Source organism: Pholis gunnellus (assembly GCF_910591455.1).
Source record: "Pholis gunnellus genome assembly, chromosome: 13".
Taxonomy (NCBI): Eukaryota; Metazoa; Chordata; class Actinopteri; order Perciformes; family Pholidae; genus Pholis; species Pholis gunnellus.
This window is the reverse complement of record NC_136540.1, coordinates 14,982,099-14,996,429: the sequence shown is the minus strand read 5'-3', so window position 1 is coordinate 14,996,429 and position 14,331 is coordinate 14,982,099. Positions and strand designations below refer to the sequence as shown.

At 41.0% G+C, this 14,331-nt stretch overlaps 1 protein-coding gene across 3 annotated transcripts; it reads right to left on the bottom strand.

Moving 5' to 3' along the window:
• Positions 1–2,379: 2,379 nt before the first annotated feature.
• Positions 2,380–13,742, bottom strand: cul5b (cullin 5b). 3 transcript variants are annotated; one of them, XM_079172008.1, is made up of 19 exons: positions 13,712–13,742; positions 11,694–11,803; positions 11,510–11,609; positions 11,211–11,387; positions 10,973–11,114; positions 10,321–10,466; positions 8,919–8,999; positions 8,435–8,573; positions 7,377–7,507; positions 6,707–6,814; positions 6,545–6,609; positions 6,326–6,458; positions 6,031–6,162; positions 5,644–5,767; positions 4,704–4,879; positions 4,443–4,604; positions 4,135–4,253; positions 3,647–3,770; positions 2,380–3,437 (listed from the first exon to the last, which is right to left on the bottom strand). In XM_079172008.1, the coding sequence occupies exons 1-19, from the start codon at positions 13,733–13,735 to the stop codon at positions 3,243–3,245; spliced, it is 2,388 nt and encodes a 795-aa protein (XP_079028134.1). In that variant the 5' UTR covers positions 13,736–13,742; the 3' UTR covers positions 2,380–3,242. The 3 variants fall into 3 exon arrangements, 2 of the variants coding, with proteins under 2 accessions (XP_079028134.1, XP_079028135.1); XM_079172009.1 differs by having other exon boundaries at positions 8,480–8,573; XR_013767326.1 differs by lacking the exon at positions 2,380–3,437 and having other exon boundaries at positions 3,743–3,770; positions 4,135–4,604.
• Between the last annotated feature and the right edge of the window lie 589 nt (positions 13,743–14,331).

Below are 14,331 nucleotides of genomic sequence, written 5' to 3'. Positions count from 1 at the left end.
CAAATACAGATCCACATCCTCCTTCGCCGAGTTTGTCCAGCTGTAAGCATTTGGCCTCAAGTGCTAAACAGGCAAACACATTCTTTATTTTCATACATTGGTGAGTAACGGCAACTATATGTTACCTAAACTCCAATATGAATCCCTCCTACATTTGTTACACCTAATCTAAATTATAATTTTACACTGATCATAATAAAGCCAAGCTACTGACCTGTTGTGCCCTGTTTGGGGTCTTGTTCAGTCTCTTTAGGTCCAGAGGCCTCCTTCAGGTCCAGCCTGATCTTCTTCCTGTTTGGTCTGTCACCATCAGTGACGTCCTTCCTCTTATCGCCTCTCTTGCTCACATCCTCCACAGATGTGTTGCAGCTTTCTACAGACGAGGAAAGGAAACGGAGGAACATCAGTTTGTTGACAATCACAACACCAATGTAGACAAAATGTCCTTCAAACTAAATGACAAAAATAGTCTTTTCTGCTCTGCTGCCTCTTAGTTAAAGGAATAGCTCATCGTTTATAGCCGATCAGTTTTGAATTTGTTGTGATTAACAATGACATGTTCTCAATATCGGCCAACATAGTTTTTTTGTTTTTGTTTTTTACTTGCTCGGATAACAATATCGGCATAAAAGTATGCTGTCAGGCGGATACGTTGGTCTCAAGTTTTGACATATCAGCACCAAAAATGAAAATCCTCTGTTGCAACGAGGTGAATGCAAAAATCTCAGAGATAGATATTTCAAAACCTGAGGGAACTATCTGCAGAAATAGATATTAAAAGAGGGAGAACATGTGTTTTTCTTTGTAATTTAGGTGAATTGAAGTCTATTTAGATCAATATACCAACACCCCAGCTGATGTACATTTCTGCTAAAGATCGGAGTTCATCTTCCAGCACTGTCTCAACCCCGTGTTCAGTAAACTGATGATGGGATACATTTCCAACAGCAGTTTCACATGATCAGCTTACCAGAGTCTGCTGAAGTGGACGCCGACTCTTTTTCATACTGGATGAGGTCAAGTCGACTCCTTTTCTCCTCCTTCTGTGGTCCCTCTCCATCGTCTCCGACCTTCCTCGTCACTTGTCTCACGACATCCTCAGAGGTGGTTTAGTTTCTCCTTTTAACGAGCCATTCCAAATTAATGAGGGTCTGCCTTTTAAGACTGGCTTCATTTTGATCATGGTCGTCCAGATACGCAGTGCACTTTGTTCAGATGAACTGTTCATCTTGAGATGAATGAATACAGAACGATTTTTGGCTTTCGGGATGTTTTTCTGTCGGTCAGACCACCACTTTGGTCCAGACTGAAATATCTCAACAGCTGTTGAATCCTGATTTTAACGATCCCGACTGTTCCTCAATCTGCACCAGCAGATTCAGTCTTTTAGTTAAATATCTCAACAACTGTTGGATAGATTGCCATGAAATGTGGTGCAGATATCCAAAGTGCTCAGATGATCTATCCCATCCTAGGCAACCAGTACCTTTACTTTCCCTCACATAACCCAAGCAACACTGCAAATTCTTGCTTTTACACTTGGTTTTTTGCAAGAGTTAAACAAATGAGATATAATGTGTTAACTAGTGAGGTGTAGATGTGCAGGACAGATGCAGGCTAGCTGTTTCCTCTTAATATAAGCTAACCAGCTTCACATTCAACAAATCAATTATGAGAGTGGCATCAATGTTGTCATTTAACTGCTAAATCTATGCAAGAACGACACACATGTTATAACATAAATGTTCATTTCCGCAGGTAATCAAAAAACGTGTTACCATGTGTTTCTATTGTTATAAAGCATAACGATATTCATGAGTGTTTACAACTTTAACTATACATGTTCCTAATGCATTATAGATATGGGCGTCATAGAAAGTGTTCATTTCTTTCCTGCTCCAGGTTAGTTTCCTTTCTTTCACAATTTCAGACATTTCCCTACTATTTAATTACTATTTTTGTGTACTAAATATATACTTTGGTGATCATTTTCCATGAAGTGCTACTGGAGACATTGAGGATTCCACAACTAATCTAGCTTTGTTCAATTGTAGAAAAAATAAATAAATTCCTTCTACCAGCTCCTCTAAAGCTCACTATTTAAATCAAAAGTGACAATTTGTATGCTAGTCTAGCCATTTCCCCATATTTCCAGTCTTTATGCTAAACTAAGCTATTCGACTGTAACTTTACCACAGACATGAGTGTAATGAATATTCTCATACGACTCTTGGTTATTACTTTAAGTGCCCTTTTAGAAAAAAATCATATTGAAAGATAAAATATTAACGATTTAATTTATATGCAAAAAAATGAATTGCGGGGAAATGTTCAGCTGAGCTATATAGGATGAATGACAAGCCTGTTGTTTTTATAATAAGGTGCTGTTTATTTCATTATTCACATCTCATGGTACACTCTGCTAAAGCCGAGTAGTATTTACCACGTGTAATACTGACCTCAGCTTCTTCCCCCAGGCTTCTTGCAGAAAAGAGAGCTGTCACAAACATGATCTGAGCTCCAAGCTCGACTCCCAACACCACCTTTGTCCCTGGGTACGTTCTGTCGAGGTAAATGGATTCTGGATTATAGCAATATGCTACTTGATTTATTTTTTACCCAAGGACAGAGAGAGGCCTGGCGGGGTTTTGAGTTGGCCGTCTGCTTCAGTCCTGCAAACTGTGAAGTGCTTATCTGGCTCTTTATACACACTGAATGTCCGGATTAAGTGTTTGATCACTTTAGCTGCGACCGCAGAGGGCTACGACAGCACAAACCCGCTGGCTCGGTAAGAGGGCAGCGTTTTGTTCGAGGTTCGGGTGGTCTTGGTGTTTGACGTGGAATGAAAACTGGACTGCAGATATTTCGAGATCCAAAGTTCCTCAGCTTTTCCTGTCGGCATGCCGTTGAGACTTGCACAAGTGTAGTAGTAGCTGCCCAGACGACACACCACAATTAACAAATGAACAGCCCCATCTGGACAGAAAGGAAACTCCCTCAAACTAAAAACAGTTAGAACCACTTGGTGCAGACTCCCACTGCAATCATTATTTTTCTTTGTACAACTTTAAGGCAGGAAGTTCCATTTCTGTTAAATAGGTCTCAGTCTTAAATTCATGCCTCCCTGCACAAGAATGGATTGTAATTTTAAATAGAGGACGGGGAGCCTGGAAATATCCTAGTGTCCATCAGGCCTGATCCACTGAAACCAAAGTCAACGCGAGTCATCCCGCTGTGCTGTGCTATGCCATGTAGATGAAGGTGTTTAAATCGGTCTCATCCCGCTTTATGTACTTGTGATCTATCAGCCACTCGATCTGCTCCTTGATCATCTTCTTCTGTGGTAAAAACATGTTCTTTAGGATCTCCACCAGCTCCGTCTGCAGCTGGGCGTTGTTGATGCGCTTCCTCATCTTCATGATCTGGATTATGGCCTCCTGGAGAGTGGAAACACAAACACAACACTGGTCACAAAGTGAAACCGTGAGACGGATGGATTGTATTGTAGCCAACACAAACAAGGGTGTCTGTTGAAAGTCCGCGGTGGGAAATGGAAGGTGAAACCATGTATTCTCAGCAGGTGGTGTTACATAATAAGCGAGACCTGCAGTATCTTCACCTGCATGCTGCGAGCTCATATCTGTACCTGTGTTCTTAGTATCCTGAGCTGGACGATGCCCTCGTTCTCCTCCTCTCTCATTCGCTCTGTGGTGAGCTGCAGCCGACCAATCAGGTTAATCTTCCCCCTTTTCTGAACCTTTGAGTTTTTTCTGTAGAGTTTAAATAAAAACACAAACAAATCAATGTAGAATACAGGTTTACAGTTGCAGACAACATCGCTGTAGTTTATACTGACTTTTCTATTAGATGCAAATTAAATTCATGAACATGTTTAAAAAGGTAACAAAAGGAAATCCACGGGGGAAAACATATTTCTTTTGCACGATGAGCACTCAACGACCAGGGGCGTGTTGCACAAAAGTGATATGCAGATCAATTTGCAGGCCCGAGAATGATGGTGGGTCACTAGTATGACATTTATTTTGATTTGTTAAACCTGTAAAAGATTTACTTGTGAGGATGTTGCAACTTTGGTGGAAGGGGGGGGTCCCAGAACCGATGACTTTTACTTACATGAGAGAAAACTCCTGGTTGACGTAAAATAGTGTTCCTTCTGCAAAGTCTTTGGGTGAAGACACCACCGGGTCGTACGACAACACCTGCCGCTTGAGTTTGGGAAACGCCACCAGAGACTGAAGCAGTAAAAACAAATAATCTGATCAATAAAACGGATTGAAATCAAGCTACGTCAAATATAAAAACACAATACTTACAGCACTGCATCTGTACTTCAAAAAACACATTTGTGACAATCACGATGGAACCAAATCACCAGATTTATCTTCATCGTTTATTCCTCTTACAACACGCTATCCGTTTACCCAGAGAGTGCGTCGCAGCTCGGCGTCCGGCAGCTCAGTGGCTAACTTGAGGTTTTCAAAGCTGATCCTCTCTCTGGGCCTCTGGTTCCAGGCAAACAGCACAGCCAGCTGGAAGGTGGTCACCTCCAAGTCGTACTGGCCCACCTCGTTCTTAAAGGTTATCTGGAGGAACGACATTTCGTTCAGACACTTTTCCCAGCTTCTTTCCCGAAGAGACAAGCAAAACAGACCTGTTGTGGGTTGCACTGCTGTTGTACTCACGATGCCGTTGGACATGAGGTGATGCCAGTGCAGCTTCCTGCCACTGTGGTTCTTCTTGTAGAAGTCTTCGACCTCCGGTATCAAATCTTCCAGCTCGGTAGGTAGAGAGACGAAGACCTTCTCGCTGCTCCTCGACCACGCTCCAGCATTCAGGATCTTTATGTTGACCGAGTCGGCTGCGAGGGGAACACACAGAGACATCGTGGTTGCATGACATTTGCTTACAGTTTGCAGGTCTTTGACTTCAGAAGAAATACAGTGTTGAGCAAAAGAGGTGGAAATAGTTTGTCATTATTTCATGGATTCAACATCAGCATTTAAGTTCTGTCGTCAAGTTTTGTCATTTATTTTTTTCGGACTAAATATGAAGCTATAGCCAAGATATGATTAGAAGTGAACTTTGCATAAAGACAGGAAACAGGAGGAAACAGCAAGCCTGGTGAACAACACATCATATCTTGTTTGTTTAATCTTTACTAAAACAAAAGTGTAAAACAGTCACATTTTGGTTATAATCGAATTATACATTACTCTGCACATCCTCAGTCACTGACTGAAAACTCATCTGTGTCACAACTCAAGGCCGCACCTTAACATTTATTTTGAAAAAAACCTTTCCATCTCCTATTTTCCTGGAATGGAGCACTTAAGGTAGATCAGCATATTTGATGAAGGTTATGCATTTGCGTGATCACTGCACCTTTCGGTTGAACTCACTTATTGTAGGTCGCTTTGGATCAAAGCGTCTGCTAAATAAAAAATGTAATCTAATGTAAATGTGCTGGATTATTTGTTGGCAGGGCACAGAGACGCCATTGCACTCCAGCCTTTATGGTGAACTATCTCCTGCACCATGTACTGTATATTAAAGGGGTAACCCCGCATCAAAACATCCAAACTATCCCTTTACGTGTGAGTGAGACGCTCTTCTATCGCTTACCTGGTAAAGCAAGCCTGTTGTGTTTATGCATTTCTTTGAAAGATTGGTTGAGGTCCTCTGACACCTTGATGTCTTGAAACATCCTGGCAAGCTTGTTGACATAGTCCGCTGGCATTCCTACTTCCTGTTAGGATACACGACACCACAGATAGACAGTTTGTTTTACAGGTGGTAAATTAAATACTTCAAGTTTTTGGCTACAGTTAATGTTTCTGATGTAAAATAAATGAGTAGAAGGTATACTCTCACTCATCACACACACACACACACACACACACACACACACACACACACACACACACACACACACACACACACACACACACACACACACACACACACACACACACACACACACACACACACACACACACACGCGGATCTCACCCTGAGCCACTCCACCATGTTCTCCTCTATTTCGCTGTCTGCTGAAATGTCCAGGATGAGTCGACGGGTCAGGTGGGCTTTGTGGTAGCGCATGAACACGTCTTTGTTCTGCACATACTTCAGCACCAACAGCTGCAAAGAAAAGAGCACACAGATGTTGACTGAAGCTCAGATTAAAAGCTTAGTTAGCAGCACATACATGAACTAAAATGCGGCCCAAGACCTACCAACTCTACGCGTTTCTCGTTACAATGCTAACCAAGGGGCTAATGAAGCCAGGGCTCCTGAAACGTACCACTTCCTTGAGCTTGGCCTCTATCTCTTCAGACGTGAGCTTTTTGCTCAGTGGGGTCTTCCTCAAGAGCATGTCACAGTAGTTGGCCAGCAGCTCTGGACACTTGGACTCTGGTTGAGTTTTCAGACCAACCCTGTAAACACGCGAGAGGAAAACTAGAGCGGTCAGACATTATCGCCTTCAGCAAAGACTGAATTTGATAGAAGGAGCATCTCTTACCCTTTCTGTTTCAGGGGAAGTTCTAATTTAAATATAGTGGCGTCATTCACAACAGCTTTATATGCCTGCAAAGAAGTGTGGATAACAGGACTGTGATCAGTTCAAACATCTTCTGACCAGCGTATACCACAATGACACCATGCTGGTAAAAGTTCAGCTCACTTTGTCTCGAGCTGTGAGGAACCGCGGGTCGTCCTGAAAGGCTTCTTTCACCAGCCGACTGAAGCGGTTAAACAAGGTGAGCAGCTGCTCCACATACTTCTCAGAGTCCTGAAACAAAGAACAGAAGGTGACATCGGTCAATGTGATGAGCCTGTGTGTGTGTGTGTGTGTGTGTAAACAAGCATATAAGTGCATTATGCATGAGACAAGACAGTAAAAGTTACACCTACTCCTGAACAAAAGGCTTGTGCTCGTTACAGCGCGACATGGTCATATTAATTGCGTCCTCCTCGCCTGAGCTGTGACGTTAGCTCGCCTAATGGTGCTAGATGAGCTAGCGGTATTGAGCATATGTGCACGCGTCCTTCTGCACGGTGATATGGTTGGTGGGTGTAGTCCGGTAGAGAGAAAATAGTTCCTACATGAAACTTCTCACAACACCGCCTGTGTATGTTCCTGAGTAACAGGGTCATGATTTCTGAAAAGAGATACGCTGCTGAGTTTGTTTTTTTTGGCGCTTTGAGCACCACAAGCTGAGTGCCAGCTAGTTCCATTATATGCCTTCGAAAGGACACCGACATCTCCAACACTAGACTGACAAATAGAACTACAGCTAAGAGGAAGAACTAATTTTTTTTTTATTTTAGAAACATGTGTATTTGACACTCACGGAGGTGATCGTCTCTGCCGTGGCCACCATGTCAGCCAGGCCGGCGCTCATGATGTGATCCTCCAGGTCCTTCAGCATGGGCTCGATGCCGCTGGGCACTTTGTCCATAAGAGAGAACATCAGGTGCAGCTCTGTGGTGGAGGGAAAAGCAAAGTTAGCGCTTGAAGAGGTGACGGCAGCAGTTGATCCGACATATTAAATGCTGAGCTTATAATTGTGCGGCATGAAACCAGCAGGTGATGAGCTACTTTAAAATCCATTACTGCGGACTCCCTTTGTCCAATCTGTCAAATCAAACTATTACATAAGCAGCATAATGTTAAGATCGCTTATTATAGTAATTTACATTTGAATCATGAAAATGTCTGGAACTAAAATGTTAAAGCTTATTTTAAGAAGATAAAGTGGATTTTAGGCACCTTTCACCTGCAAATTATAGACTGTATTTTATTTAAGTACTTTGGTTTGTTTTGTTAAATAAAAATAAAAACATGGTTATATTTCTCAAAGTAAGGTATCAAAAAAGGTTTGTATCTTTACTGAAATGTATTTGGCTAAATGTTGGGAGTAAAATATTTGCAATACTTGATAAAGCATTTTCTTTACAGCTCTGTAAACATTAACTTGAACAAAACATATACTGTACATATATAACCATAATGAAACAATACTCAAAGTGACTTTAAAAGCTACTCAGCAGCAGCAAAATAAAAAAAGAATCTAGTCTGATCATCTTCAGGACGACAACAATTTGTATTAGTTTATATTTTGGCAAATTGGCATACCGTAGTATGCAGAATTAGTTATTAGCAGTTTGCAATGCAGTCATGTAGGTACAGACAGTCATCACTGGATGATTTTGATACTGTATAAAACATAGAAACGTGACATTTCTAAGGCAGGTTCTTTGGGGTAAAAAGAACGATTTCTGAGCGGCTTCATGGTTCTGAGAGATTAAGAATCCTCAGTGTACCATCCCACATTCATTCAAGAGCAGTAGCGACAACAACACAATGCTGGGTAAGAAGGTTTGGTCAGGGCTATTTCCTGGTGCAAACCTGAGCTGGCTGTGCCTTTGGTGGGAGCGGTCCGTCCGTACTCACTCTCTGTCTCATTTCGTTTGATCATGCCTGGACATTCGGCTAAAATGGTCTCCTTGAATGATGTGACTAGTGCATTGACGCAACACTCCATCAACTGGGAACATAAACAGAGGGGCGAACAATGCAGCGGAAATACAAGAGAGACGTATGTAGTACAGGAATAAAATGTAGAATTCTGGGAAATATGCTTGTGGCTTGTTATGTGCTGTAAGTATTGTGTGTAAGAGTTATCTAAGTATCAAAAACAATGTGTAAATGCATCAACATGAGGTTAAAACTAATTATTTTTAAAATGACAGCTTTAAAAAAATGAATAATGTTATGCAAATACTGCTGTAAAAATCAATATTGAATTAATACGAGTTGCACTTTGGAAGAGAGTGCACAACATTCCGTATAACATTGTAATTAAATAACAACATAACTGTAGAACACTCACTGCCTGTACAGAGTTGCAGTCGCGTCTGGTCTCCAGGTATCGCAGCGCGCGTTTCTCCTCTTCCCTCAGCTTCGAATCAGCCTGGTGATAAAACACAGTGCATGCATGTTATTACATTTACACACAGAAAATACTCAACGAGATCTCAAACCTGATAATAAACTAAAAAGCTTTTTATATACATACACAATATACGGAATCTATTTCTGTTGTGAAGCATTAAAATAATGTGTGCATGAAACCCCGGAGAAAGGTACTCTATACATCTATAGCAAAATAAAAAAATGTAATAAAAAAATAATTTCCATTGCCTGTAAATGCAACTATGAGCACATTGGCAATCACAAAAAGAATATGGTTTTATAGAAATGATTTGATGTTCAATGATATGTCTTCAAACTCAACCTCTGTCCTATCTGGGTACTTTGTTTTGTTTTGTTTTGTCATTTTTGTTTTCGGAAATGGTTCGATAAGAGAAACATTTTGCCGCAGCACGGCCATCGACGGTTACAACGGGAGGGAAACCTTAGAGAAAATAGGTGAATGTAGCAAATCCTAATGACGAATATATCTGTCCGAGTTGTTAAAGAAAGACATTTCCTAAATCCACATAAAAAATATTCTAGAATTGGGTTACTTCAAAAGGTCTTACTGTGGAAAAATCCTCCAGAACAAAAAAACCTCTGGGGAAGAAAAGGTCATTGAAGTAACCGTGTTCGATCTACACCAAATACACAAAGTGTTAAAGCTTTGTGGCCCTGCTGCGCTTTAACGGACACAACGCCTCCGTTTTGTTTGAGTAAGAGAGATACTGTGGCGAGGCCAGGCATGAGATCAGCCACCGCAGCGGATCACGCTGCCGGTCTCGACTGTTTTCTCTTTTGATTCATCCAACTGGCGTTTTGCCACAATCATCAAAACAGGGAAAAGGAGCCTCAATAGAAGCCTCAATAGAAGCGTCAAGTTTCAGCGGCCGGTGTTATCTTTGCTACGGTGAGAACTGAAAGCTCTTTTCTTTCAGCATGAGCAGAGAGCAAGCTGGCAGCAGCAAACAGAAACTCCTGAGTGGTTGCGAGCGGAGTGATTACAAAACAGAGTGATTACAAAACAGAGTGATTACAAAACAGTGCAGAATTTCACGTTATCAACTGACCAACAGTAGATAAATAACATAAAAACATATTCATTTCTCAACTTCATGGCTTTGTTTTCGATAGACTGGCGAGAAGAACATGCTTCAGTTAAAGTCCATGAGTGATGAGAAACATTGGCTCTATTATATATATATATATATATACACACACACACACACACACACATATATACAGTGAGCAACTTTCACAGGAAGTACCGGGCCACCAGAACGCAGCATCCAGTTCTTCTCAAAGCCACGGAAACTCACATATTTCATGTAGTTTTGGACCCCATTTTGCTGGAGGTAGGCGGGCGCCTGTGTTCTGTAGAACCTCTCAGTTGAATCCATATACGCCTTCTCAAAGTTGTCCCTGTAGATCTGCAGCTTGTCGTCCGGGTTGGAGCACAGGTTCACTGCTCAGAGACAAAACGCACAAAAAAAGATATGGAGAGGTCAACATGCGTCTGCAGCCTTCAGATATAGATCGAGATAAAGAGATGTACAGTTCAAAACGGCAGAACTTGCAGTTGAAGTCACAACATGTAACAGCCATCACATGGTGAAGGGCAGAAAATAAAAGCTGATTAATACTAATCACGAGGGATTTAAGCCGCATTGATAGTGACAGCAGAGAAAGACAGGTCATGGGGACATCAAAGAAACTTCTTACAATGAAGAACACAAATTATGAAATAAACTAAAACTGAACAAGTTAAATGCCCTGAGTTAGATGTCCTCACATTCCTGCAGTATTTAGCAGTTATAACTGTAGCTGTGAGTGCTATGGTGAAGGAGAAGGAACCATTATTCAGATAAACTAGGGAGTCCATGCTCATATGATACTATGATACTCTTTGAAAACATCTTAAATGCCATTTGGATTCATCAACGCTGTGGTATAGCGAGTTTGGTGTCTCACCGTAGGACTCTCTCACTCCGATGACCAGCTGGGAGTCAAAGGCCTCTCCCAGCCGCTCAGCATGGACGAGCTTCATGGCACTGTCTTGCAGCCTGTTTTTGATGTTGGAGAAAATGGACTCGTTCCACGTGTCCAGCATCAGCTGAAGAGACCGAGAGACACACAGTCAGAACACGACGACGTGCACAACATGCTTGTTTAGTTGTCGCCCACTCCTCCTCCTCCTCCTCCTCCTCACTTTGCGGACGATGCTGTCCTCCACGTTGGACTTCTTGTTGCTTCCTTGCTTGCCCATCAGTGTGATCTCCAGCTGACAGAAAGGCTTGGGCAAGATGTCGCACTGCGTGAAGAACTTCCTCCACTCCACGATGTAGGCCTTCAGCAACGCCGTGTCGTCCTGGTGACTCAACACCCGCTGAGAAACACAACACGGGGCTGATTAAAGCCTGCAGAGTCTAATTGACAGATATTAAACAAGAAGAACAGTCTATGATGGGGAGAATTAGAAAGACACACAAATGTCCGTTATGGTCTTACTGCTTGTGCTTGTTTGATGAAATCTAGGATGTCCTCTTTGAGGGCCTGGTGGATCTTAGCTGGACCTTTGTCATCCCACAGGCACACAGCATGGACGTCTCTGTGGACCAATGAGGAAGGACCTTTCTTAACACATTCACCATCAATGCCTGAGCCGACAGCAGACGCATTACAGTAAACTCACGAGAACAAGTCGAACCACTGCTGTTTGGTGACGGACTCCTGCCGTAGTAGCTTCAGAACTATCGGACGCATCAGCTCCCATTTGTCCTCAAATTGAAGGGAGCCTTTGTTCTGAAAACAGACAGGAGGGAAGTGAACTACTCGATTCTAACTGTTCATGAGCTTTTTATGCCAAGGTAAGGCAACGACAGCAACACAAAAACAACTAGATATTAGGGTAAGTTACAATTTAACGGTATACGAAGGATTAGATGAGATTCCACTGTATTGTCAGTGCAGTGTGCAAACAGTAAGACAGTATGAACAGAACTAGGGTTATAACGGTATTAGATCTTCATAGTGTGATAACTATCTAGCTGCTGTTTGTACCTTTAACTCTCTCACACACGTCGTTTTTCAATATGTAGATAAATGTACACATGATGATAACCGTCAATATTCTGGTATACCGGTACAACAGAACCTAATAAACATAATGGACACAAAACGATTCACAGCCGCAGCTTTTAATGCAGGCGCTCTGTTATTGTTTTGTAGTTTCTTTTCCCAGCAGACATCATCAGGGGGTATTTTGTTAAACTTGACTGAATTTAGAGGTTTAGGGAATCAGGCTGTGGTGTGAAGTACACATTATGCGTCTAAAAGATGCCAAACTAACATATTAAATCATGTTCTACCTGATGTGAACATTAACCAAAGCAACATGAACGTGTGCGGGAATTTTCACGAGTCTTAGAAATACTCTGATACAAGCATTCAAACTCTTGCTAAAGTAAATGTACATATCAGCAGAAAAACCTACTTACAGTTAAAGAAGTACATACATAATCATTATGTAGAATGGCCCATATTAGAATAATATATCACTGGATTATCATTATTGATGAATTAATGTGTTCATCACTTTAATGTTAAAGCTAATTGCAATGACTTAACCTATTATAATTCATCATTTATTGTATTGTTCATCTGAATCTGCAAAATAAATGAAGTTATCAAATAAATCTAGTTGAGTAAAAAGTACAATATTTCCCTTTGATTTGTAGCGAATTAGAAGTATTGAGTTACAAAGTAACAAGTACCTCAAAAGCCGACTACAGTACATGAGAAAATGTACTGAGTTAAGCCCTTATTTTCTCAATACGTGCTTTAAGACTATTCCAGCATGTTGTAGGAGCGTGGAAATGTTACTTACTGCACTGAAATGTTCTTAAGATTTGTTTTAAGACTGAATCATATAGCTTGAATAGTGATAAGACTGAGCTTTTTGACTGATCAACATCGATTCAACATATTTTATTTGCTTGCTGTATTCTATATCCTTATAGTTGTTGTAAAGTGTATTTGGATTAGTACAGTGCAAGGTAGAACAGAATAGAGGTAGTAATTGATGCACAGGGTGATTGCCTGTCTGCACATACCGTACACACAATGCAAACGTCTTCTGTTTTGACTGCAATGTTATTTTTTTATTTAATTAAAAGGACACATTCCCCCCGAGGATCCTGTAAAGCTAAACTTAGTTAGCAAGATAGCAGCTGGGGATTAGCGTCCACACACAACCTGCTACGACAGTTGTTGTTGTCAGCCTTTAGCATGTCTTTCAGAGAGGCTGGTCTTCTGTTGATTCCTGTGTCACTGAAGTGACAGATGATATGTGAGGTTTGTAGCTAGCGTGTGACATTAACACACATAATAAGAGTATATATCAGGGCAGGTTAAAGCTAACGATACGTCTCACGTTCGTTATCGGTCCCTCCGGGTTCACCGTGTCTTGCCTATTTCCTTCATATTTAGTTAGCTGTGGTGTAGCTATTATATTTAGCTTAAATCAGTGATAAGTAGCTAATGTTAGCCAGATGTAACTTCACTGCTTTCGAGCTCACGTCAACACTGGCAGCACAGGTGCAGTGTAGTGTTCGTGAAGTTTGGAGCTAAACGCCAACATCACACCACGCGACTGACACGCACTTTAAGCGAGCGTTAAATACAAAATAATTGAATTGAACTGGGTCCTACCTTTAGCAAATTAGACGTCGCCATGTTCCCCTCAACTTATCCTCTCGTAAAATCTCGCGAGATCTCCAGGAGGCATGGAGATTAACCTTCTCACATCGCGGACTCTTTCTAAATATAGATAAACAACAGAGGCGTTTACCAGTTAAAACCATTGTGTTGATTTTATTCTTTAACGTATGTCCCTTTACTTATTCATCACTTATTATTTAATTGTTATAACCTTCACTTGAGTAAAAACACCAGTGAAGAAATAGGTCCTGTATTCAAAATTCTACTGAGGTAAACATGTATACAATATATACTTAAGTAAATGTAAAAGTACTCATTATTATATATTATAATTATTGACGCATATATATGTAAGCATCACTAATGCTGATGCAGGACTAATTTGAAATACTTTACATAGTTGTTTTTTTTATTGTCGTTTAAAAGCTATATTTGTTATTGATAATCTGAATCTGTAAATAATCAGTAGGCCTATAGCTGTCAGTCCAAAGTACTGGAATAGATAGTATTTCCCTCTGAGATGTAGTGGAATATTGTTATGAAATAGAATAAAATATACTCAATATGGTCAATATGGCAGAGGCATTTAGCAGTACTTAATTCTGATATTT

What these genes read in the sequence shown, in the direction of transcription:
- cul5b (XM_079172008.1), bottom strand. Translation starts at nt 13,735, where the DNA reads ATGGCGACGTCTAATTTGCTAAAG. An exon ending in AGGCCAAGCTCAAGGAAGTG is followed by an intron (nt 6,163 to 6,325) that starts GTACGTTTCAGG and finishes TTTTCTTTGCAG; the next exon opens with CTGTTGGTGCTGAAGTATGT. An exon ending in CAACAGGCTTGCTTTACCAG is followed by an intron (nt 4,880 to 5,643) that starts GTAAGCGATAGA and finishes TTCCCCTCGCAG; the next exon opens with CCGACTCGGTCAACATAAAG.